The 24,348-nt window shown below is 43.1% G+C and overlaps 1 protein-coding gene across 1 annotated transcript in view; it reads right to left on the bottom strand.

Moving 5' to 3' along the window:
• Nucleotides 1-2,875: 2,875 nt before the first annotated feature.
• Nucleotides 2,876-24,348, bottom strand: part of DIPK2B (divergent protein kinase domain 2B) — a 68,434-nt gene continuing 46,961 nt past the window's right edge. Inside the window, exons 3-5 of the mRNA XM_077147042.1 lie at nucleotides 10,603-10,776; nucleotides 7,984-8,272; nucleotides 2,876-6,883 (exon numbers count right to left, since the gene is read on the bottom strand). Of these exons, the coding sequence (XP_077003157.1) occupies nucleotides 6,543-6,883; nucleotides 7,984-8,272; nucleotides 10,603-10,776 (804 nt within the window). The 3' untranslated portion in view covers nucleotides 2,876-6,542. The remainder of the gene's footprint in view (nucleotides 6,884-7,983; nucleotides 8,273-10,602; nucleotides 10,777-24,348) is intronic.

Raw genomic sequence — 24,348 nt, 5'->3', positions numbered from 1 at the left:
GCTGTTTCACCTTGTACTTTCATGTTATGGAGGCAGCTTTTTCCCTTAAACCTCATGTGCCAACCTTTGCTAACTTCAACCTTCTTTTCTGCAGTGTCTTCATCTCTCTTAGCCTTAATAGAATTGAAGAGAGGGCCTTACTCTGGACTAGGCTTTGGCTTAAGGGAATGTTGTGGCTAAATATTTTGAATATCACCCCTGGTCTCATGCCTATTCCTCTGGGGTGTGGAGGTCTTCTATCCAGACCACTCAAACTTTCTCCAGATCAGCATTAAGGCTATTTTGCTTCATCGTTCATGTGCTCACTGGAATAGCACTTTTAATTTCTTTGAAGAACTCTTCTTTTGAATTCACAGCTTGCCTAACCATTTGGCACAAGAGGCCTAGGTTTGGCCCATTTCAGCTTTTGACATGCTTTCCTCACTATGCTTAGTCATTTCTAGTTTTTTAGTTAAAGTGCAAGATGTGTGACTCTTCATTTCACTTGAACACTTAGAGGATACTGTAGAGTTATTAACTGACCTAATTTCAATATTGTTGTGTCTCTAGGAATAGGGAGGCCTGAGGGGAGAGAGAGAGAGAGAGAGAGAGAGAGAGAGAGAGATAGAGATGGTGGAATAGATGGTAGGTGGAGAAGTCGGAACACACAAAACATTTATTGATTAAGTTCACCACCTTATATGGGCACAGTCACCCCAAAGCAATTATAACATCAACATCAAAGATCACTGATCACAGATCACCATAACAGATATAATAATAATGAAAACTTGCAAGAATTACCAGAATGTGACATAGAGGCAAGAAGTGAGCATGTGCTGTTGGAAAAATGGTACTGATTGACTAGCTCAATGCAGAGTTGCCACAAACCTTCAATTCATAAAAAATCACAGTAAAGTGAAGTACAATAAAATAAGGAATGCCTGTATAGTGGCTGTCCAGCCACCATTCCTGATAACCCAGGGTGTGGATGGTGGAAAGAAAAGTGGTCAGAGTCAGACTGCATAGTGGTCTGAAGTATCCTAGTGGCTCCTCTTGGCTGGAGGAGAGCCTTGGGGCAGGCACCATGACCTTTTACAAAAGGTAGCAACATTTGCCTTAGCTGTCTGAGGCACTCTTTCTGCTGGGAGAATCTTTGTTCATTCCCTAAATTTGCCTTCAAATATGTGCTAGGCTCTTGAGATGCATTATATAATTTATAGAGGACAAATAGCCCTGCAGGAGTGAATCTTTTCTCTTCATTTTATAGATGAGGAAAGTGAGGCCAAGAATGGTTAAGTGACTTGCCCAAGGTTGCACAGTAATTATCAGAGTCATGATTTGAAACCAGGTCTCTCTGATCCCAGAGCTCTAGATCTTTCCAAAACAAGGGCAAACATCTAAGAAGGTATCATTTTTTTGTAAATTGTAGAAGAAATGTTCAGGCATGTGAATCACTTATTGGTAGAAGTCAGACATGAAAGGTAGGACTGGGAAAGCAGGAGACCTATAAATTGGTACTTTGAGCAAATCTCTTAACCAGTTTCTTCATTTGAAAAGTAGGACTGGCCCACAGCGCTGTGGTTGTGCCCTCCTGTTAGCTGCAGCCAGCAGAGTCTGTTCTGATAGCTCAGTGCTTTTGCCCCACGGTTGCTAAAAATTTTGAATATTGCCCCTGGTCTCATGCCTATTCCTCTGAGGTGTGGAGGTCAAATAAGATCCCCGTAAACTCCAAGAACTCTCTACACCTAGGTTAAGGAGAATGAATTGCCCCAGGCAATCAGGGCTGGCTTCATAGGTGCACAGCCTTAGCAGTTGCACAGGGTCTGTATTAGTTTGTTAATGCTGCTGGAAACAATATAACAGAAATGGAATGGTTTTTAACAAGGGAATTTAATAAGTTACAAGTTTACAGTTCTAGTGCCAAGAAAATGTCCAAACTAAGGCACCAACAAAAGATTACCTTTACTCAAGAAAGGTTAATACCATCCAGAACACCGCTGTCAGCTGGGAAAGCATGTGATTGGCATCTGCTGGTCCCTTGTTCCTGGCCTCCATTGCTTTCAACCTCTGTTTATGTTGGGGCTCCACACTTGTGTCTGTGTTTCTTTACTTAGCTGCTCTGGGACACAACTCTGGATTCTGGCTTCCTTAGCATTTCATGGGAAGGCACATGACAATGTCTGCTGGGCTTTGCATCTCCAAATGTCTGGGTCTCACGTTGGGTCTGTCAGCTCTAAAGCAACTGCTCTCTTAGCATCTGCATTGGCTCTTGAGCTTTCTCCAAAATGTTTCCTCTTTAAAAGACCCCAGCAAACTAATCAAGACCCACCTAGAATGGGTGGAGCCACATCTCCATCTAACCAAAAAGCCACACCCACAATTGGGCATGCCACATCTTCATGGAGATAATCTAATCAAAAGGGTTTCCACCTATGATATTGGATCAAGATTAAAGGACATGGATTTTCTGGGGTACACAACACTTTCAAACTGGTACAGTGCTTGTGATTACTTCAATCCTCTGCTGTCATCATCTTGAAATTCTTAATCATGTTTGAATAGGGGAGCCCACATTCTCATCTTGCAGTGGGCCCCACACATCATGGAGTTGGTCCTGCCAATGCTAAGGTAGTGGCTGGTATAACCCAGAAAAATAGTCTCATGCCTCCAATCAGATTCTTGGGTGAGAATACAACATGATCATTTTGTTCTGGCTGAAGCCACTTGAGCATTGACTCATTTATCTCCTGGTGGTTGAGGAGAAGGAACTGCTCTCTGGGAGGGGCTCTATCCCACCCAGCATGTGAATGAAAACACCCAGCTAATGACTGAAGAACCACAAAGAGCCCCACACCACTGCCATCCTCAGGGAGCTCCCAGCTGGATGGGGAAGGTGTGACATGTTTCTCTTTATGATAGATTAGCTTCCAATGGGGCACAGACTTGTTGGTTCATGGGTCCAGAGACTTCCAGAAAGGGATTGCTTGGAGCTGGGCTTTTAGAAAAAACTTTGGGTCAAGGCAGGACTCAGACAGGTTTTAAAAGATGCATGGAACTTTATGAGCAGAGGAATGAAACCATCCAAACCTCAGTTCCAGGCATGGATACATACAACATTCCCTCATGCTGGGTCTTGATTTTAAATCAATCACAAGAGATTAGGGATGAGGAATACTGCAGACAGCAGAAGCTAAAGTGGAGCTTGGGGTATGTGTTAGTGTTTTGTGGCAGTTAGAACAAATTAACACAAAGTTGGTGGCAGAAAATTATAGAAATTTATTCTCTCAATTTGAAGGCCAGAAGTCCAAAATCAGTATCACCAGGCTGAAATCAAGGTGTCAGCAGGGCCTTGGTCCCTTCGGAGACTCTAGAGAAGGATATATTCCTTGCTTCTTCCAGTTTCCTATAGCTGCTGGCGTTTTTGGCTTGTGACTGCATCACTTCAATCTCTGCCTCTATCTTTAGAGTTGTTTCTATCTCAAAATTCCCTTTGCCTCTCTCCTGCAAGAATACATGGGACTGTATTTAGGGCCCACATGGATAATCCAGGATCAGCTCCTCCTGTCAAGATCTTTAACTCAGTTAAATCTTTTGTCATACAAGGTAATATACCCAGGTTCTGGGATTAGGGCACAAACATTTTTTGGGTGGGGATGGGGGTGGGGGACCATCATTCAAGCCACTACAAGGTGTGAGATGTTTATTAGGAATCAACATCTGTAAAAAGAATGCAGAGGAAGCAGGACTGGGGCAGATGGAAGCTAGACTGTGACCTAGGCCTAATAGTTTTAACCAGCTCGGTGGTGAGCTCTGGAAGGAGAATTGCCTGTCAGAATCATCCCTCAGTGGGCCCCAATGGTTAGTCTTTATGTCTCAGGAAGGGCATGGCCTCAATGGAAGCAACTCTTGGCAGCTGAGGCCATTCCTGATGGGGTGGCTGAAGGTCCCTGGCTGACCATGTTCTCACAACTGGGGAGAGTTTTTCCTTGACCAGAGGTCTGAGTCACTCATCTCCAGGTCCACCATAGAGAGGGAGTGGGAAGCAGGCTTAGCAGATGGCTGGGGATTGGGATATCCTCTGAAGGCAGGCCCTCAGTCATGGAGGAATGGGTCTGTGGTCCTCGGGTATGTTGGCAAGAGAAGCAGATGTGCTCTGCAGCCACAGTGTGTTGGAAAAGAGACTCTGAAACTTCCTGAACTGCTCTTTCCTGGGAATGAATCAAGGAGGGCATGAGAGCCCTTGGCTTCAGGAAGGGCCTGGGGCTGTATTTCAGGATGGTTTTGAAGGAACATTTCTTCAGAGTCTCATGTGACTGGACTGGGGTAGAGAAAGGAGCAACTTCTCTCCCTGCCCCTGTGCAGGTGTGCAGATATGTAGTTGAGAAGTTAGGAGAGGGTTACCTCAAGACCACATGCCTGCTCTGGGCAGAGGCCATTTTCAGGACTTCCTGGGGCCCACTCTCAAAGTCACTCATGGAATAGAAGCACTTTGCAGTGGACAAACACCTGGACTCAGAGGAAGGGGCTTGGGATTGACTGATGCATCAGAGGGTCTTTGTTGAAACAAATGGCAGTGTGGCTGTTCTTATTCTTCTATGGAATTTCTAGGGGATCTGAAAGCTGTTGCCTCTTTTCTGGGTTCTGCTCAGGTGGCAGGTGGGAGAAGACTCTGTAGTCAAGTCAGCAGGGTAGAGGAAACATGACTATGCAGGTGAGAAGGTTCGGTAATCCTCACTCACCAAAGTCAGAAGGGAACCTTTTCAAAGAAAGATTTTCAGGCAGTCCAAGCCTACTCTTCCAGAAGTTTCTTTGGTCATTAGCTCTGTCATGATTGCCCTGAGGGTAGTGCCTGGAGCAGTCAAAAGACAAACACAAGAGACACCACAGTACACCCCATAATAGTGTGTCCCCAAATAAGGCTTTTCTTTGTCCATCTTTAAATGTGGTGGGTGGATTGAAGGGGCAAGAATTGGGTAGTACAAGGTGAGAATCAGAGGCTGACAGGGAAGGCAAGAGGAGCACAGACAGATAGCAGGAGTTTTAGAACTATCTTAACAAGTTCGTCTTCCTCTCTGGGCCTCAGTTTCTCCACCTGCAAAGTAAGGGCTATTGAACCAGGCATTCTGACCTTAAAGGTGGTGATTCAGAGGCAGAAAAGAGAATATGGAATGAGAGGTCCCTGGGAGTAGAGAGCTAGCAGGGAGGCTGGGAAAAGGTCCAGAAGAGCTCTCTTCTAATATTTGAGGGGACCAGGATAAAAGTATATTAGAGGCCCACATACTATCTGTCTAGATTACAAAGCAAACCAACAAATTGTTAAATAAAAAATGTTCTATTTGCTGACCTCAAAAAATATACTTTTATAACAACCTGGAAGGCCAGAATTCTCAGACTTCTCAGAATCCTGTTCTGGAGTACAACCCTGTGGAGAGAGTCAGCCCCAGGTCCTAGATGTGGCTCCAGTGGCAGTGTTCTCCCACTCCTAGCCCTCCTGTTCCAGGGAGTGGGACAAAGTGCCCCAGCCACTGCCTTTTGAAATCCATCTTTGGGGTTGGGCTGAGGCTGGGCTTCCCATGGGCTGTTCTAGACTGAGGCAGGGCCATCCTTGGGAGACAAGGAACTCTGGTGATGGCTGATTTTGGCTCGAGGACTTCCATCAACTTTGCCAAACTTTCCTTAGACTACATGGCCAGCCATCTATGATGCTCCCACCCACCCTTCTCTCCCTTTTTTCTTCACTTGAGGACAGACTTACAGCATGATCTGAAGGTTCTTCCAACCTGCTCTGGCTTGCTCATTTTCTTCTACACGGGCATCTCCCCTAATAAAATCCTGGCACGTTTAATCCTGTCTTGACACCTGCTTTCTGGAGGACCTGGACTAGCATACTGGTTCCTGGCCTACCCCCGTTATCCCTCTTCATATCCCTGGTACCATATTGTGAGCTGCCTTGTGATTATGTGTCTGAAGTCCCAGGTACCCAGAGCATAGTCTAGAAGCTGGTCTTGGTGCGCATGTGTCCTTGGCTGGCAGTTTCCTTACCCTGTGGAGGGATGTTGCATGTGACAAGAAAGCTGGGGTAGGACCCTTTAAAGCATGGGAGCAAGAAGGTGGTCTCTCTTGTCCGAGTCTAAAATGACCCTGGCTGGGAACCTCATCCTCACACTGTCTTCCCTTCATGCCATGGCTTGGGTGGCTCAGGGTGTGAGGGTGGAGGCAATGTCACACACCTCTCACTTCTTAGTTTTCTTTCACTCTCATGAGAGCCTGGCGGAGAATGTAGGTTTTCATTTCTTACAGATGAAGAAACTGAGGCTCAAAGAGGTCTTTCGGATGCATGCTCCTGAGCTCTTCCACGATGTCCCAGCCAGCATGGGTGTTCCTGTGGTAAGTGAGACACTTCCCTCTGGCAGTTGGGGTCTTCCTTAATCCCTGGGAAATGAATGTGTGTTTCTCCTTACATTTAAAACTAAGCTGCTTCTTTCAACCTTCCAGCAACTTAACTGGGGAAATGGAGGGACAAGAATGGGGTCTCTCGAGGCCAACTAAGCTTCAGCTGCTCAGAACTTGTCATTATACTTGCAATCTGGGTAACGGTATTCAAATCTGGGGTCACAGGTTCTCAGGGGCCTCAAAATATCCTTCAGCCTTCTGGCGGCCCCAAGGACGTCAAGGTCAGGGTGGGTGTCCTCGCCACACTGAGTAAGTGCGGTGTCTATCTCCTCCTGTACTGGGAAGGGGAACTTCCCCTGGAGGAGTTGAGGCAGCAACTGCTGACACACCAGCACCAGGCTCTGCTTCTCAGCCACAGTGCTGCAGGAGGGCAGCTTGGCTTGGCAGCCAGAAACCAGGCAGCTAAAGATATCTTGATTCTCTTCTTTCTTGGAAGCTGCTTGGCTGCCTGGAAGAGAGATGGAAAATATTTACCATCCTGCCACCTGATCTCCTTGGGGGAGGGCACTACTAATCAGAATTGATGGATGATGCAGTTTAGTCTCCTAGCATTTCCCTGTCACCAGGGGAATTTAGGGCTCAGAGAAACAATGGCCCCTTCTGAGGTCCACGTGGGAGTTCTCTCTTCTACAAGAGGTTGAGTCTTGGGCATAAAAAACCCACTTCTCCCAACCAGAAATTGGTCCTATAATTGTAAGAATTATATCCATATTGTTTTTCTCCCATAATTACTGAATTGGAGAACTCAGAAAATTATTAGGATTAGTTTTCTTTGCCACTTTTGAAGAGAAAGTCAGGAGAAAGTAGGGGTAATCCAGAATATACATTCAGTAGGTTGTAGTGGAACTGACGGTCATTGCTTTACCTGTCCCAAATCAGCCTTTTTTCTTCCTATTCTATTCTTCTTAATAAAGACAAATCAGGAAATGAATTAAGTGTGGTTTAATTTGTCTAGCTTTGTAGGTTTTCTCACACAAATAAAATCAGAAATCAGAAAAGAAAATCTTTCGTTCAAATCAGGGTTCAGAAAATTTGGTCACCTTTAGAGATTGGGATGCTCTAAGGGTTCTGGAGCCCTGGACAAACCTTTGCACACAGCAAAAAATATGACTCCGTCATATACCTCATTCAGTTCCATATGTTTTACTTTGAAAACTTTATAAAAAGCAAATGTTCCAAAATGGATTGCAAAATGAATCAGCCAGGTATTTAAACTTTAGATAAAGGCTAAAAGTATTTGATGAAAAGGGCTGCGCAGAGGAGAGGGGGGTCGTGTGTGTGAGGAGGGCCAGGGCCAGGGCCCTGTGCCATGATGCTAAATGCCCCTATGGACAGGGTCAGGCCCAGTTCCCTTTTGGAGCTGGAGTTGGAGCTGAGACTCAAATGTGGGAGAAGGACATTTTACATGGCATCTAACATCCTCCGAATTTGGGTGGCTCTCACTGTGACACACAGGGAATGGGAAGATTCAATGGCACAGCCCTTGGCCACCCCCTCCCTAGCGCCAGTCTCTTCTACCAGCTGCTCATCCAGGCCCAGGCTAGGTACCTTCTTGCTTGTCAATGACACCTAGCGTGCTGGCATCTCTGATGAACAGATGCCCATTGTTAAGAATGCCAAACATGCTTGCATCGACATGGGTGAAGTAGAAGAAATAGTTCAAATCGTTGTTCCTCAAAGACTCCAGGACGCCAAGGAGCTGGTAGGCTAGGTCAGCGGCCTGGTCTGGGGGTGCATCGTAGAATTCCTGCAGTGGTCGGGTGCTGGTGCTGATGAGGAATCTGCCACAGGAGCCCAGGTACTTGGGCAGCGGCCATCCCTCGGCCCCAGGGAAGATCTGGCAAGCCAGAAGCAGGAGGCATTAGATGAGGGAGGAAAAACTTATGTAGAGTTCTTTCTTTGCCTCTTACCACAAGCACCCAGGAAGATCAGCATTGTTCAGGCATCACCTGACTCAAAACACATCAGCAAAGTGTCTGTTACCTCTTTTGAGGCCTCTTGGAACATGGCAGTACCTCTGTTGCTCCTCACCCAGCCCGCCCCCTCCTTGGTTCGTTTGACTGTTGATGAAAAGATTTGGAAAAAGAGGCTCTAATTTCTACTCCCTAGACTGTTTCTCAAGAGTTTCTCCAACTCTTGTTAATATGCTCACTGTGATTTCAGATGGTGTACAAGATTCAGGGGAATATGTTTTGTTTTAAGAGCAGTATAGCCTTAATGGCTAGTATTTTGAGATTTCACAGATAACTACTTAGGAAAAGTCTATGGAAAAACAAAAGAGGTCCAACTAGAGACTGATTTAAAGAAAAATGTTTTCAAAATAACACATGTGGTTCTGGGATGGGGCAAAAATCATGAAGGTAGCTTTTGGGTCTTTCAAGTTTTGGGGACAGCGAACTAGCCTGAAGTCTCTTCTCCTCAATCCCTGACCCTGTGCAAATCTGCCTAGCTATAGTAATTAGATACTCACAGGTGCTCCCCAACTGACTGGAACCTCCTAGACAGCCTATGTCCTCTGTCTCCTTGTAATAGCTCCAAACATATGGATTTGTGAGATGAAGAAGTGGGGAGGGAAGCCTGGCAGGCCTTTTTTTTTTTTATTTATTGAAGCAGTTATATCTAGAATGGCATTTCTTTCAACTATGGGGGAAATGAAAGAAACTGTAAATACACAGCACTTTTCTCTTTCTTTAAAAAGCTAAGTCATCATCCTCTCTGATGATTTTCTGTGGCCTTCTGCTCATTTCAATACCCCATTCCACTCCCTCCCCTACATTCATGACTACCTGGCCCAACAGGGACCTTTCACACTGTGTGCCTTGGAAGGGGTTCCTGCGGTCTATTAGAAATGCCTAAATGTGCAACCATGGAGGGATCCCCAAGTCGGTGGCCATGTAAAGGGAGCCCTGTGGTTCCCAACCCAGGCCTCTCAGGAAAAGTAACCAGTGTCTGCCACTGCCACCAAGGTTAGACTGATGGAAGAAAAGCTTTCTGAGAGGGCAGGACAACCAATTCTTTCTTCTCCTCTAGACTTAAAATGCCAATTTTACTAGGCAATTTTACTAGGAAGAAAGAGTATAGACTTTGAAGTCAGACAGCTCTGAGCTTGAATTTTTATCTCCGGAAATTGCTAAGTGACTTTGGTCAAGTCACTTAACATCCCTTGGCTCCAGTTTTCTTATCTGGCATGTAGCAGGCGATCAATACAAAACAGCTGTTATTGTATATTCAACTGCATCCATTTGCCTATATTTATTAACTGTCTTTGCTGTGGCTTCCTTCTCCTTTTCTTCCCCCAGCTCTTCCTTCTACCTTTCCTCTTCTTCCTTCCTCCTCCACCTCCCTCTAGCTCTCTTCTTCTTCCTGTTTCCCCTTCCCACTTCCTGTTTTCTTTGTGCACGTTATGTGACCCCTATGTCCTGAACCCGGGTGTGTGACTAATTTGTGTGTTTAGGTTCCACATGTTCTATAAATAAGCCACTGGAATAATTCACAAGGAAACAAATCACTGATTTGAAAGAACCTGAGATTATGTTTTATGGATATTTATTTTTAAGTATCTATCTCTACTATAGGACTACAAGTTCCTTGAAGGCAGTATCCCCAGATTCTCATACATCCTCATGTTTGGCCATTCCTGGAAGGATAGTTAGGTAACTTCAATTTTTTTTCTTTTCCAAGAATAGCTGCAGGGCACATGTTGGGGGGAGTGATTAGGTAGGAGTTCTTTGGCTCATTTCCCTACCTCTTGAGCTTTCTCAAATCTTAACTGATCTTTGAGACACAGGTCGCAGTTGCCCTCCTTCAAAAAGTCCCTCAGGCAAATAAGGTGGCTCTTGTCCCCTTCATCCAGCCCCACTCCCACAACCCACCCTGCCTTGAGCTTCTACACCTCTTTCCTCTACAGCAACCACAGCGTTTTCACACTGTGGAAACCAACCAATACTTATTGAATGCTACCAAGACATTACTATGAGCTGGTGGTCCTAAGACCTGCAGTAAAGGGGAGAGAAAGTTCAACCCACAGGGCCTGCCCCTCAGAGCCTGAGGACAGGGGCTCCCCGAATTTGTGCTCCTGCAGTCCCTACCCCACAGCAGAGTTAGTTCTCTCCCAGGAGGCACTTTCCTGGGCTTGGGGCAGAGGGGTGGGGAGGGGTTGCTGCTTACCTGTAGAAGGATGGGGTGGGCATTGACTGCCAGTGTGTAAAGCAGGCGCAGCTTGTCGCGGTCGGTGAAGTGGTCCATGAAGATGCTACCTGCGTCGGCCACCTCAGCATAGCGCCGGACCACGCGGTCCAAGAGCCGCTGTGATGGGCAGCGCAGAAAGGGGCTGGGCAGACCCTGCAGAGATGTGGGAGAAACCCCAGGAAGGGGTGGAGGTGCTGAGTGAGGGTGGAAGAGGGTGGATCAAAGGGGAGGATGGGGAGATCCTGAGAATGGGGGAGAGCCCATGGTTGGGGGGTAGGGTGAGTTCTGGGGAAGAGGTTCCCAGAAGGAGGGCAAGAGAAGAGCTGGCTGAGCACCACTAGAAGGCAGGGCAGGGGTCTGTGGAGGCCTGGGAGGGGAAGACACGTAGGGCAGGTGGAATGAAGACTCTACCAGGGGAAGGAGGGGGCATGCCTCCTCTCCTTCCCATGGGCCCTCCTCACCCCTATCACCATCAGGCAGCAGGAGCTTGGACCCCCCACATCTCCATATTCCCATGCTGTCCTTGGAAACAGAGCTGATCTCAGGTGGAATTCATCAGATTGCTTGCCTTCAATCATCCCTTTTGATTCTTTCGACCATGTCACTTCAACATTACCATGATTACATGCCACATATGAACATCTTTATATGGGCAGCTTTGACATGAACCTAGGCATATTTTTCATGACTTTCTAGCCCTCTCCTACAGTTTCTCTTTGTATTGAAAAAAAAAAAAAAGACAATGAACCTGTTAACAAGGGAAAGGAAACTCACTTAAGAACAGGGCCCTGGCATGCATCTAGGTGAATGAAACTCAAAGACAATATGTTGAATGAAATGTTAGAAACAAAAAGACAAATATTATCATGCCTCACTCATATGGACTAACTAGAATATACAGACTCAGAGAACTGCTGTCAAGAGCAAGCCTTATTAGGTTGGGGGCTACAGTAAAGGGTCCTAGATTGTAAGCTCTTACAGCAGTCACATATATTCAGTGTCAATTCTAACTGTTAATTTCTAAATTCTGTGATACAGAGCTATTTATGTATAGCCTGGTCATTCCCAGAAACTTTGGGTATTTATGTCATGCCTGAGACTCAGCATTACAGTTCTGAAGCTATGAAAGGTAGCAGTACCTCATACAGGAACTGTTAAAAAAGTTGAAAAAGTCATCAGACTTTGACTAGAGATATGAATAAAGCTGATCTGGATAGGATCAAGGTAAATCAGAACACAGGGTAAGGATGATATGGTCCATATTTTAAAACTTCAACTTCTGTGTGAGACCAAAGGGCAAGATTTTTATTTGGAACAAAACTTATATTTTGGGTAGTGCATTATATAATTTGACTTGTATGGTCAGTTTATCTGAATACCATAATTACGTGGAATCTTGAATAGGGTGTGAGATCTTGTTAGTTTTCTTAGGTTAGTGTGATGCTTCAATATATCCCAAAGTAGTTTGGGCAAAGAATAAGAAAGTATTTGCAAAGTTCCCTTGGGGAACTGGGGTGAAAGGAGGAAATATTTAACTTCACCATCTGGGCATTTCCTGATAGTCTCTCAAGCAGTGAGGACAACCAATTCAATAGGCTGAGCCCTCAATCCTGGGATTGACCCTATGAAACTTATTCCTACAAAAGATAAGTTAAGTGTGATGGTTAAGTTCTGGCGTCAACTTGGCCAAGTGATCACGCCCAGTTGTCTGGTCAGGTAGGCACTGTCTTGGCTATTGCTGCAAGGATATTTCATGGCTGGTTGATAAACCAGAAGTCTGATATATTAAATCATCAGTCATTTGATTGCATCTGTAGCTGATTACATCTGTGATCAACTAAGGTGTATCCCCCTTCAACAAAATAATCCAATCAGTTGAAGACTTTTAAGGAAGAAGAGAGACTTTTTCACTGCTTCTTCAGCCAGTGAGCTTCTCCTATGGAGTTCGTCCAGACCCTTCATCCAATTTGCCAGCTTCATAGCCTGCCCTATGGATTTTAGACTCTTCCATTCCCACAGTTGTGTGAGACACCTTTATAAATCTCATATTTTACTGATAATCTTCTATTGGTTCTGTTTCTCTAGAGAATCTTAATACACTAAACCAACTTGCAATTGTGCCTGAGTCACCCCCCAGAGAACTTCTTTTGTTGCTCAGATTGTGGTCTCTCTCTCTAAGGCAACTCAGCAGATGAACTCACTGCCCTCCCTCTTAAGCAGGGCATGATTCTCAGGGGTGTAAATCCCCCTGGCAACATGGAACAGGACTTTCAGGGATGAGCTGGGATCCAACATCATGGGATTGAGAAAGCCTTTTTGACCGAAAGAAATGAGACAAAATAAAGTTTCAGTGGCTGAAAGATCTCAAACAGAGTTGAGAAGTTGTCCTGGAGATCATTTTTTATGCATTATATAGATATCTTTTTTTAGGTTGTGGTGTGTTGTAGCGGCTAGAGGGAAGTACCTGAAGCTGTTGAACTGTGCTCCAGTAGCCTTGACTCTTGAAGATGATTGTATAACTTTTAGATTGTATAGCTTTTAGAATGTGACTGTGTGATTGTAAAAGCCTTGTGTCTGATGCTCATTTTAACCAAAGTATAGACAGACAAATAAAAAAAAATTAAGGAAAAAATAATTAAATAATTAAACAAATAATAGAGGAGGCTAAGGGGTAAAAAAATAGGTATTTTGAAATACTGGTGGTCAATGAAAGGCAGGGGTAAGAAAAAATAAATAAAAGAAAGAAAGAGCAGGGCCCTGAGGCCAGTGTGCTAGAATTCAACTTGGCTTTCATACCTGCCAGCTGTGTGAGCTTGGATAAGTTACTTAGTCTCTCTAGACCTCAATCTGTAAAGTGAGGATGACAGTAATAGCCCTAAGAGATTATAAAGATCAAATAAATTAATAGGTGTAAAATACCTAAAACAGTGTTTTGCAGTAATAGGTACATAGTAAATGAGAATTGCTATTATTAGATTAACATTTTTTAAACTTTCCAGTGGAGACCATAGTGGTGATAGTCAAAGAACTTCGATTTGAGAGAGTCAGGCTTTGAGAGAGAGAAGAGGATTTTCTAGTTCCAACAGCCTGACTTCGAGATCACAGACCAAAGACTGAAAGATCCAGAATATAAGTGTGTCTGTAGGCTGTGGGTTTGCAAAATGCCTGCCTAGGGGAGACTCTGGTTGAGTGAGTTGTTGGGGCATAGGGTAAGGGCCCAGGGCCCTGGGTACTCCAGCAGAGCACAAGGAAAACACCTTGGACCCCTGGAACCCCTAGCAAGGGCTCACGGGGCTGAAAGAACCTCTGGTGGTCTTGAGGTTGGAGCCTGCAGGTTGGAGAAATTGTAACAAGGAGCTAACAAATATAGTTCCTGAATCATTATCTAAACGTGTTCTAACTTTTTGATATATTGTAATGTAGCCAGAAGCAAATATCTGTAACTGTTGTACTATTGTAACTCACTGAGCTGTAACCCAAATAACTTGTTTCTTTAAGGCTGGTGCTGTGTTTTGAAACTGTATAATCTTTACCCTGTAACTGGACATTATAAGATAACTCATGACTGACTTTGCTTATATATCCTTATCTTGTTTAGCACACTGAAGTTGGGTGCTGCTCTAGTTTGCTAGCTGCCGGAATGCAATATACCAGAAACAGAACGGCTTTTAACAGGAGGAATTTAGTGAGTTACTAGTTTACAGTTCTAAGGCCGAGAAAATGTTCCAATTAAAACAAGTCTATAGACATGTCCAATTTAAGGCATCCGGGGAAAGACACCTTGGTTCAAGAAGGCCAGCGATGTTCAACGTTTCTCTCTCAGCTGGAAGGGCTCATGGCGAACATAGCAGCCTCTGCTGGCTTTCATGTGGCTCTACCAAAAGGGACTCTCCAAAATGTTTTCTCTTTTAAAGGATTCCAGTAAGCAACTCCACCTTCAGAGGGTGGAGATACACCTCAGTGGAAATCATCTAATCAAAAGTTACCACCCACAATTGGGCAGGTCACATCTTCATGGAAACAATCAAAATGCTCCCACCCAGCAATACTGAATGAGGATTAAAGGGCATGGCTATCCTGGGGTCCATCACAGATTCAGACCAGCACAGGTGCCCTTGCATGTAGCCCCTTTAATTAATATGAGTCAACCCAGTTATGACCATCCCAGTTCCTAAGTTATCTATACCCTTCTAATCAGAATTGGCCCGCCTGACATATGTAGTAGCCTAAACTTTAAAATTCAAGTAAACTAAGCATGTAATCAATCTGTACATGTTAGCGATCAGAGTAACTCTAACCACATCATCTCAAACCACCTTGTTCATTATCCTAAGCTTGCCTGCCTTTGTTTGAACGCTGAAGAACACTGAAAGTTTCTCTAGTTCAGGGAGAGAGATTTGAAGACTGTCCACCTGTCTCCATGAGGCTAGCCTTTGCTAAATAATTTTTTTCTCTTCTCAAAATTCTGGTGTCTGTTAATTGGCTCTGTGTACATTGGGCAAGGTCTCACTTTTGAGCTATAACAATGTCATGGAGAGGGTAATAGGGTAGGATGACCAACCATTCCTGAGGGGACTGAGAAGTGTCAGGACTTGGGACCTTTAGTGCTAAAACAGGGAAACTGAGACTATCAGCCACACTGTGACAGGGTCACAGCTGGACCATGGCTGTGTGCAGAATGTGCTTCTATTGTCAGGTGAAGACTAGAACACATGGGCAGAGGTCAGTGCAGACATTTGTCAAACTACCATGGTGTGGCCACCTGATGAGCCCCTGGACTCCCCAGGGAGGTAGTGATGGGGCTGATTGAGATTCTGAAGTGATTGTGTGTGATGAAATGTGGTTAGGGTTGCATGAGGGGAGTGAGAGCACAAAAGCTCAGTTCAGTGGGAGAAATGAAAGAACATACTATTTTTGTACTTCTAAGTCCATGAGTGTCCAATCCATGTGTACTCAGTCCTTTGAGACTATTTAGAGATGGGAAATAAGGGGACTAACCCACCAGGTGCCAAGTAGTACACTGGCTATTTCATGGGCTCATTTAATCCAAGCACTCCATGAGATAGATGCTATAATGAGCTTGTTTTGCAGATGAGGAATTGAAAGTTTGCAGAGTGTAGGTAAGGGTTGGAAGGGTTGGATCCAGGATTTGAACCCAATCAGTTAGACCCTAATATCCATGCCTGTAATAGATCTTGTCCTACCTCTGCCCCATAAGCTATGCAGATGGAGACTGTAGAAGATGATTTTAGAGGCTATGGGAAGATCTCCTGGCATCTGATAGCCTTGCCTCTGCTCAGCCTGAGCCATTTGAGATGATCATTGGTGGGAGAGGGGTAAGCAATTCTCCCTTATTCAATACCCAACTCTTAAATGAAAATATCTTCAGAGGTGGTAGGACACTAATTGACCACCACCACAACAATGATAGTAAGTAATATTTATTGGCTACTCATCCAACAGAAATTGTCCTAAGTCCCTCACAGGTCCAATGCATTCTTTCATTTTACTTCTTATAAGGATCTAACGTGGTAGGTACTATTATTACTCACACATTACAGATGGCAATTCTGAGACTTAGAGAAATTGAGTTGCTGAAGGTCATGTGGTTTAGCATTTGTCCTAAGACAGAACACCAGGTGAAAGGTAGTGGAGCAGGTGGAACCTGCACACTTTGTCTTTACTGGGAGTGAGATTATCAAATACATAGCACTGTAGTTGCCAAGATGAGAGCACCCATTCATTCACTTACCCCACCAAAGTTTCCAGAGAATCTACTGAGGACTGGGCTGTATTCTAGATGCTAGATATGCAAAGAGGAACAAAACAGGCCCTGCCCTCCAGGAGCAACTGTGCAGTAAGAGAGATGGATTGCCCATCAGTTACGGTGTGGAGTGAGGGTAAGGATTCATTGAGGCCTCCAGGAGTAGGGCTACATTATAACTTTTGGGGGTATCCTAAGTACTTTGCCTTCATGGACCCCTTCCTTCATTAGAAAAAGTTGATAATTATATTTTACAACTGTCTTGTATAAAGATAAGTATATTAATATATAATAAATAATTTTCTTGGACCTAAAATTTTTTTTCCTTCTGATCTTAAAAGAAATGAATACATCTTCACAAACCCCTAAAAGGCTTCTTGAAAGACAGTGAAGTCTAAGCTCACATGAAGCATGGGTAGTGTGAATCTGCAAAGAGGGTGGAAGAGTATTTTGTGCAAAGAGAATAATACATACATAAACTTCAAGATGTGAGAGAATATGCTGGAAACTACAAGTAGGTCAGTACTCCTTGAATCCAGAGCGTTACTAGTGAGAGTAGACATAGAGGTGGCCAAAATAGGATGAACATTGAAGTCATTCTAAGGAATTTTGATTTTATCCACAAAGAATGGGGAACCATTGATGGCTGGAAGGAGGGAAGTAACATGCTCAGATACACATTTTCAGAAAATGATTCTGAGTGAAAGGTAGAGAATAGATTCAGAGGAGTGTGGCCAAGACTGTCAGATACTGACCCCTGGATTTTAGCCAGGCATATGGCTGCCCAGAATAAAGATTGCATTCCCAACTTCCCTTGCAGCTAGGTGTGGTAATGTGACTAGATACATTTCTGGGAAGGGTCCTTAAAAACAGAGGGTATACTCCTCTTCACCTCTTCTTCTTTCTTGGCTGGAATGGAGTAAGTGATGGCTAGTGCTTGGGTAGCCATCTTGGACCATGACATGCTAAGTGTTGTGGAGCAGCAAAATGAAAGTAGTCTGGATCCCTGACCATCACACAGCCACTGTATCTTCCCTGGAAAGTTTATGTATCAATTTATTTTATGTGAAAGATAAATATATTTTGATCTTATTTATGCCTTTGTTATTTGGATTTTTTTGTCACGTACAATTGAATCTAATCTTAAATGTCACAGGAGAAAAGAATGGAGGGAGGAAGGTCAGTTATGAAGATGCAATAGCCCAGATGTGAGATGAAAGAATGAAAATATTTGAGAGATCTGTTGGTGGTAGGATCTACAAGTCTCAGGGGCAGGGGGGAGAGGGGAGGATGATTAAGAAAGAGGAGTCAGAAGTAGTGCCCAACACTGAGGGTGGACAACAGAGATATCATTTTTGTTTTTTTTTTAATTGTGAAAAATAACACATATGCAAAAAAGCAATAAATTTCAAAGCACACCGCAACAATTAGTTATAGAACAGATTTCAGAGTTTGACATAGGTTACAGTTCCACAACTTTAAGTTTTTATTTTTAGTTGTTCCAAGATACTGGAAACTAAAAGAAATGTTGATATAATGATTCAACATTCATACTCATTTGTTAAATCCTGTCTTCTCCATTATAACTCCACCTTCTCCTTTGCTCTTTCTCTCAATCTTTGGGGGTATTTGGGGTATGTTCATTCTAACTTTCTGATGTTGGAAGGGGCTGTTGATAATATGGGATAGGAGGATGGAACGAGTTGATGTTCTTGGAGAAGCTGGCCCTTCTGGATTTCAGGACTTATCTGGCCTAGGAACCCATCTAGATGTTGTAGGTTTCTGGAAAGTAATAATAATGCATGGAACCTTCGTAGAATCTCACATAGAACTCTAAGTGCTCTTTAGGGTTGGTAGGAATGGCTTTGGTTGAGATTTGGCAAACCATGGTAAACAGCAATATCTAGCTGAAGCTTGCCTAAGAGTAACTTCCAGAATAGCCTCTTGACTCAATTTGAAATCTCTCAGCTGCTGATACCTTATTTTGTTAATTTCTCTTCCCCTTTTTGGTCAGAAAGGCATTGTTGAGCCCATGGTACCAGGGCCAGGCTCATCCCTGAGAGTTACATCCCACATTGCCAGGGAGATTTTCGCCCCAGGATGTCATGCCCCACACAGAGGGGAGAGTAATGATTTTACTTACAGAGTTGGACTTAGAGAGAGTGAGGCCACATCTGAGCAACAAAAGAGGTCCTCTGGAAGTAACTCTTAGGCATAAATATAGGTAGGCTTAGCTTCTCTACCACATAAATAAGCTTCAAGGCATAAATATAGGTAGGCTTAGCTTCTCTATCACATAAATAAGCTTCACAAGAGCAAGCCTCAAGATCAAGGGCTTGGCCTGTTGACTTCGGGGTCCCTAATGTTTGACACAGTATCAGGGGTTTCCCTGGTGGTAAAGTTAAATAGTTCCATATTTTTTCTCCTGTCCCTCAAGGGACTTTGCTAATACTTTTAAAAGTATCCGCTCAACATACTCTGTGATGTATTCAGGCATTATATTAAGCAGTACAGATTTACAAACCCTCATCTTCATTCTGGGCTCCATGTGTTTGCGTTGTTTAAACTATCTATTCAGATAGGTTGAGTTAGATTATGTGCTACAGAAAATTTAGGTTTTGGACAAAATAAGCCTCTCTTCCTTTGGTCTCAAAGAGTAGGTTAATTCTAAAATAAGACAATTTCCTCCTTACCCTTGTATTTTGATTTATTTTAGCCCTGATCTGATTGGCTTCGTTTTTATCCCTAATTGAAGCTTGATTTCTTTTTTAATTTCCTTAACAGTTGGTGTATGTGGCAATGCTGATTTTCAGAGCTGAAGAACTCCTACTCTGACTCTTAAGTGTCTCATAGGTACCCAAAGTTCCTAGGAGATAGCAGATTATACATATATAGCACAGCCACTCAAAATCTAGAAATAACAATTATAACTCTGGACCAAATGTGACTGCTATAAGAGTTTACAATCTAGGCCCCAATTTTCTTAAAAGTATTTTCTAAATGTGACCATACAATATTTACTCTTTTGTTTCTGGCTAAGTTTGAATCACATCATGCCCCCCAAGTTCATTCACATCATTGCATGCCTCATAACTTTGCTCTTTTCTGTAGCAGCACAAGATTCGATCATATGTATACACCACAGTTCTCCATTCTTCTTTCAGTCAATGTGTCCTTCAGTCACCTGCAACCATTGGCATCATGAATAATGTCCAAAGTCAACAGCCCATGTTTCACATTATCTTCACTTAGTTGTATAATCGTCCACACTCTCTATTTTAATTTTCATTGCTCCCAAGGGAAAAATTACCAATGAACACACCCTGTACGGTGGTTTTAAAATGTGTTTGCACACACTTTGACTCATCTCCCATCAAAAAGTGGCATGTAAGTCCACTTCCCTAGAATATGTCTTTGATGATTGACTTCTAGCGAATAGAACACTATAGAAGTGATGCCACATTACTTCTGAGGATAGGTTATAAGAGGCAATGTATCTTCTTCTTGGTTCTCTCTTGGGATGTTTTCTTTTGAACTCAAGCCACAATGCTCTAAAGAAAGCAAGGCTACATGAAGAGGACTATATGGAAGGGAACCAATATCCTAGGCCTGAGCTAACCCCAACTGAGGGGGCCCTAGCTGACAACCAGTACCAACTTGCCAACCATTTGATTGCGTTATCTTGGAAGTGGATTCTCTAGTGCCCTATTGAACTTCCCCAGCTGATGCCACATGGAGCAGAGAAGAGCTTTCCCCACTAAACTCTGACCAAACTGCAGATTCATGAGCAAAATAAATGACTGTTGCTGTTTTAAGCCACTAAGTTTTGAAGTGGTTTGTTACATAGCAGGAGATAACTGATATATTTCCTGAGAAGACTCTGAGTCACCCCCAGAACTATAGTGGAAAATACTTTCAAGACCATGTTTTCCAATCTCATTCCTTTGTAGCAGAGGCAACTCCTCCCCAAGGTCCTACTCACAGTGTGGGGCTTCCATCTACTTCTGTTTGGTCAAGTGTGAGCCCATTATTTATAGTCCAGTGGTGAACAGAATTGGAAAATAAAATATTTCCAATAAAATAACGATATATTTAAAAACAAAATATACCCATTTGCAGATTATCTGCTGCTTTGGAGTTTCTAAATCACTGTTCCCCTTTGCATACATTGGCTGCAGGACTAACTCACTAACTTCCAACAAAAGGCCAACTGCCTAAAAGTGGTTGTGATGGGCAGTTTTGTGTGTTGGCATATAGTCCTTCAATCATACACCAATGTAGCTGTTGCTGTGCTGGTATTTTGTAGATGTGATTAACATCTATACTCAGTTGAGTTTAAGTAAAGGAGATTATCCTTGATAATCTGGGTGGGCCTCATCCGACTAGTTGAAAGGCCTTAAGAGCAAAATTGAGATTTCCCTGTGGAAGAAGAAAATTCCAGACTGCTGGCCTAACCTACAGATTTCAAACTTGCCAGCCCCTCACAATCATGTAACCCAATTCCTTGCAATAAATCATCTGTTTATATATGCACATACATACATACATAAACATATGCATATATGCACATGTATATATATATATAAATACATATATGTATGAATATACGTATGCATATACCCTACTTGTTCTGTCTTTCTGGTAGAATCTTAATTTATACACTCTCCAAGGAAAAAACACTTGTTCATTGTAAAATAGGACACTTTTTAAAGTTTCTTGTGAAATCTGTGTTCAGGAGACATAAGTTCCCCAATGAGTCATTTGACCTCTGTTTGGCATTTGTCCACACTCCAGAGTATGCTTGCTCAAAAAAACATCACCAGCAATCAGTAGTGCCGTCATTTAAAGGGTTCTTACCAGAATGGAAATGTAAGAGTTAAATTGTTTAGACAATGATTTTGTAACTCTGATGGAGGTACTTAAAAATACAAGAGCTATGCTTGTATTCTCTGTAGTTTATCCATCAGTAGAGCAAAAAGGGGATTTCCTTCTAAGCAGACCAAGGTTTAAGAGTTATGTGGGTCTTCAGTACTCTTGTTAGGATTGCCCTAGCTCCATCTCAAGATCTGCTTAGTTTGATGGCCCTGCCAGAAGTGGAAGATGGCAGAAGAGAGATCACCTCTGGGTTGGGGTGGGTGAATGATGGCCCCATCTAGAGGACCACACGATGATGGAAAGAGCCTGGGCTTTGGAGTTGAACACCTGCCATCAGAGATTGTTGTATACATGTAGCTGGTGGTCCTGTGTGATGGTGAATTCTAGAGGGTGGCACTCCAGCTGCATATGGAAGGCTCTGCAGTGATATCTATTTGATAGAATGGTTGGCATGAAACAGGTGGGGGAAGGAGGCTAAGACTTTCTGGAAGTTCTGAGGGTCAGGCCCTATCCAGGCCTTTTCACAGATATTATGTTAGCATGCACAGGGACTTTGAACCTTTGATTTTTTCTTGCCCTGTTGACTCTTCTGGAAACCTAAAATGATTGATTTAAAATAAAAAGGACTTCAAAAATTTGTGGAAAATGTAGTGACATTAATTTTCACAATGGGAGTTAACCCAATTATTTTGATTCCCATTGGAATTTAGATTTTAGTGTTCACAGCCCAGGCTGGCAAGTGGTAGGCGGCATTTTCAAGTGATCTAGTGAAACACTCCTATTTTCCAGATAAGAATACTAAGGTAAGAACCAGGAAGGGGAAGGGGCTTGTTCAAAGTCATACAACTTGTTAGTGTCTGTGGTGATTTGCAGCTGCATATTCCCCAGAAAAACATGGTCTTAAATTTAATCTATTCCTGTGGGTGTGAACCCATTGTAGGTAAGATCTTTCTTTTTTCAAATATTTTTATTGAGAAATACCCACACATATGCAGTCCAACCATATTATATAATCAATGGCTCACAATATCATTGCATAGTTGTGTATTCTTCACTGTGGTCATTTTTAGAACATTTGCATCACTCCAGAAAAAGAAACGCAAAGAAAAAAAAGTCTCCTACATCCCATATCCCTTACCTTCCCTCTCATTGACCACAGGTATTTCAGTCTACCCAATTTTTAGCCTTTATCTCTCCCTATTATTTATTTATTTTTTATCCTTTTCTTTATTCATCTGTCTGCATCTTGAATGAAAGGAGCATCAGACACAAAGTTTTCACAATCACACAGTCACATTGTAAAAGCTATATCATTATACAGTCTTCTTCAAGAATCAAGGCTACTTGAACACAGTGCAACAATCTCAAGTACTTCCCTCCAGCCACTCCAACATGCCATAAACTAGAAAGGGATATCTATATAATGCATAAGAATAACCTCCAGGGTAACTTCCTGACTCTGAAATCTCTCAGCCACTGAAACTTTATTTTGTCTCATTTCTCTCTGTCCCCTTTTGGTCAAGAAGGCTTTCTCATTCTGATGATGCCAGGTCCCAGCTCATCCCCAGGAGTCAGGTCCCACATTGCCAGGGAGGTTTACACCCCTGGGAGTCATGTCCCACATAGTGGGGAAGGCAGTGAGTTCACCTGTCGAGTTGGCTTAGAGAGAGAGACCACATCTGTGCCACAAAAGAGGTTCTCTGGAGTGACTCTTAGGTATAATTTTAAGTAAACTTAATTTCTCTTCCACAGGAACAAGCTTCATAGGGGCAAGCCCCAAGATTGAGGGCTCAGCTTATTGAGTTGGTTGTGTAAGTAGGACCTTTTGATCCAGTTCCTTCAGTTAAGGTGTTTCCCACCTCAATCAGGATGGGTCTTAATCTAAGTCCTTTACAAGAGAATGAAAGTCAGACAGAGGGAAAGCCACAAGAGGTAAGAAGCTGAACCCAGAAGAGAAGAGAGAGACCAGGAGACATCACCATGTGCCTTGCCATGTGACAAGCTGAGCTCCAGGATCACTGACAGCCAGCACAGAGTGCCACAGTCTTCCAGGAGAAAGCATTGCCTTAACTTGGACTTTCTTCTCCCCAGCCTCACAGCTGTCAGCAAATAAATTCCTGTTGTTTAAGCCATACAATTTCATGGTGTTTGCTTGGGCAGTCAAGGAAACCAAAACAGCGTTCAAGCCTGCTTTCATATTTAAATCCCAGTAAGACACTATAAATGATTTTATTTTCAATGATTTTGAAATTCATGATTTCAGAATGGGTGGTGTCTTCCAAACTTGACTGAAAATAGAAATAATCCAGAATGCTATAAACATACAGATCCCTAGGCCTCTGTCTAGAAATTCAGGTTAGGTAAGACCAGTGGAAGCTTAGGACAACATTTTTGCCAAGTGTCCAAAGTCATTCTTCTTATCAGGCAAATCTGGGAAACACAAGGGTGGGAACATGGCAAATGAGGAGGCAGGTTGTGATTCAGCATTCTTATCTTAGGAGCTTTGGAAGAAGTCCCTGGGTAGATTTCTTTCTTTATTTTGGACACAAATACAAATGATTGTGTATTCTTGATGACAGAGTGTGGATATTTGGTGAAGTGCTCCTCTAGCATTCTTTTGACAGCCATTTCCCCCTAAAAGTTTTGGCTAATAAAAAGCCCAAAGAATTGCCCTTTAAGTGGTTTATGTAACCTGTAACAAGGAAGATCCAAAAGACCAGACAACCTTTAAAATTCAACCAGATGGATCTTTCAGGAAGGAATTATAGAGAGATGATTGGAGGAAAGTTGGGAGAGCTGACCCTTCAAATCACAACACAGAAGGCATCACCTTCTGTGAGCAAGAAGTCTTGGGCTGAAAAGAGAATCCACATTGCCAAGTTGTAGTAGGAAAAGCAGTGACTGTCCAAGGACCAAATCTTGAGTCAAATTGGCCTTTAGCCCCACATTGTAATGCCAGGTTGCAAGAATAAAAAAAGAGAGCTCAGATCTTAGTTGCCTCCATTTTTACACTTTCTGTATTGGGTCATGGAAGGGTAAAGAGACTAGGACTACCCCATTGATCATTTCAACCAGGAAAAGGTGCC

Source organism: Tamandua tetradactyla, chromosome X (genome assembly GCF_023851605.1).
Source record: "Tamandua tetradactyla isolate mTamTet1 chromosome X, mTamTet1.pri, whole genome shotgun sequence".
Classification (NCBI taxonomy): Eukaryota; Metazoa; Chordata; class Mammalia; order Pilosa; family Myrmecophagidae; genus Tamandua; species Tamandua tetradactyla.
Note: the sequence above shows the minus strand (reverse complement) of the source record. Positions and strands in the feature narration are given on the sequence as shown.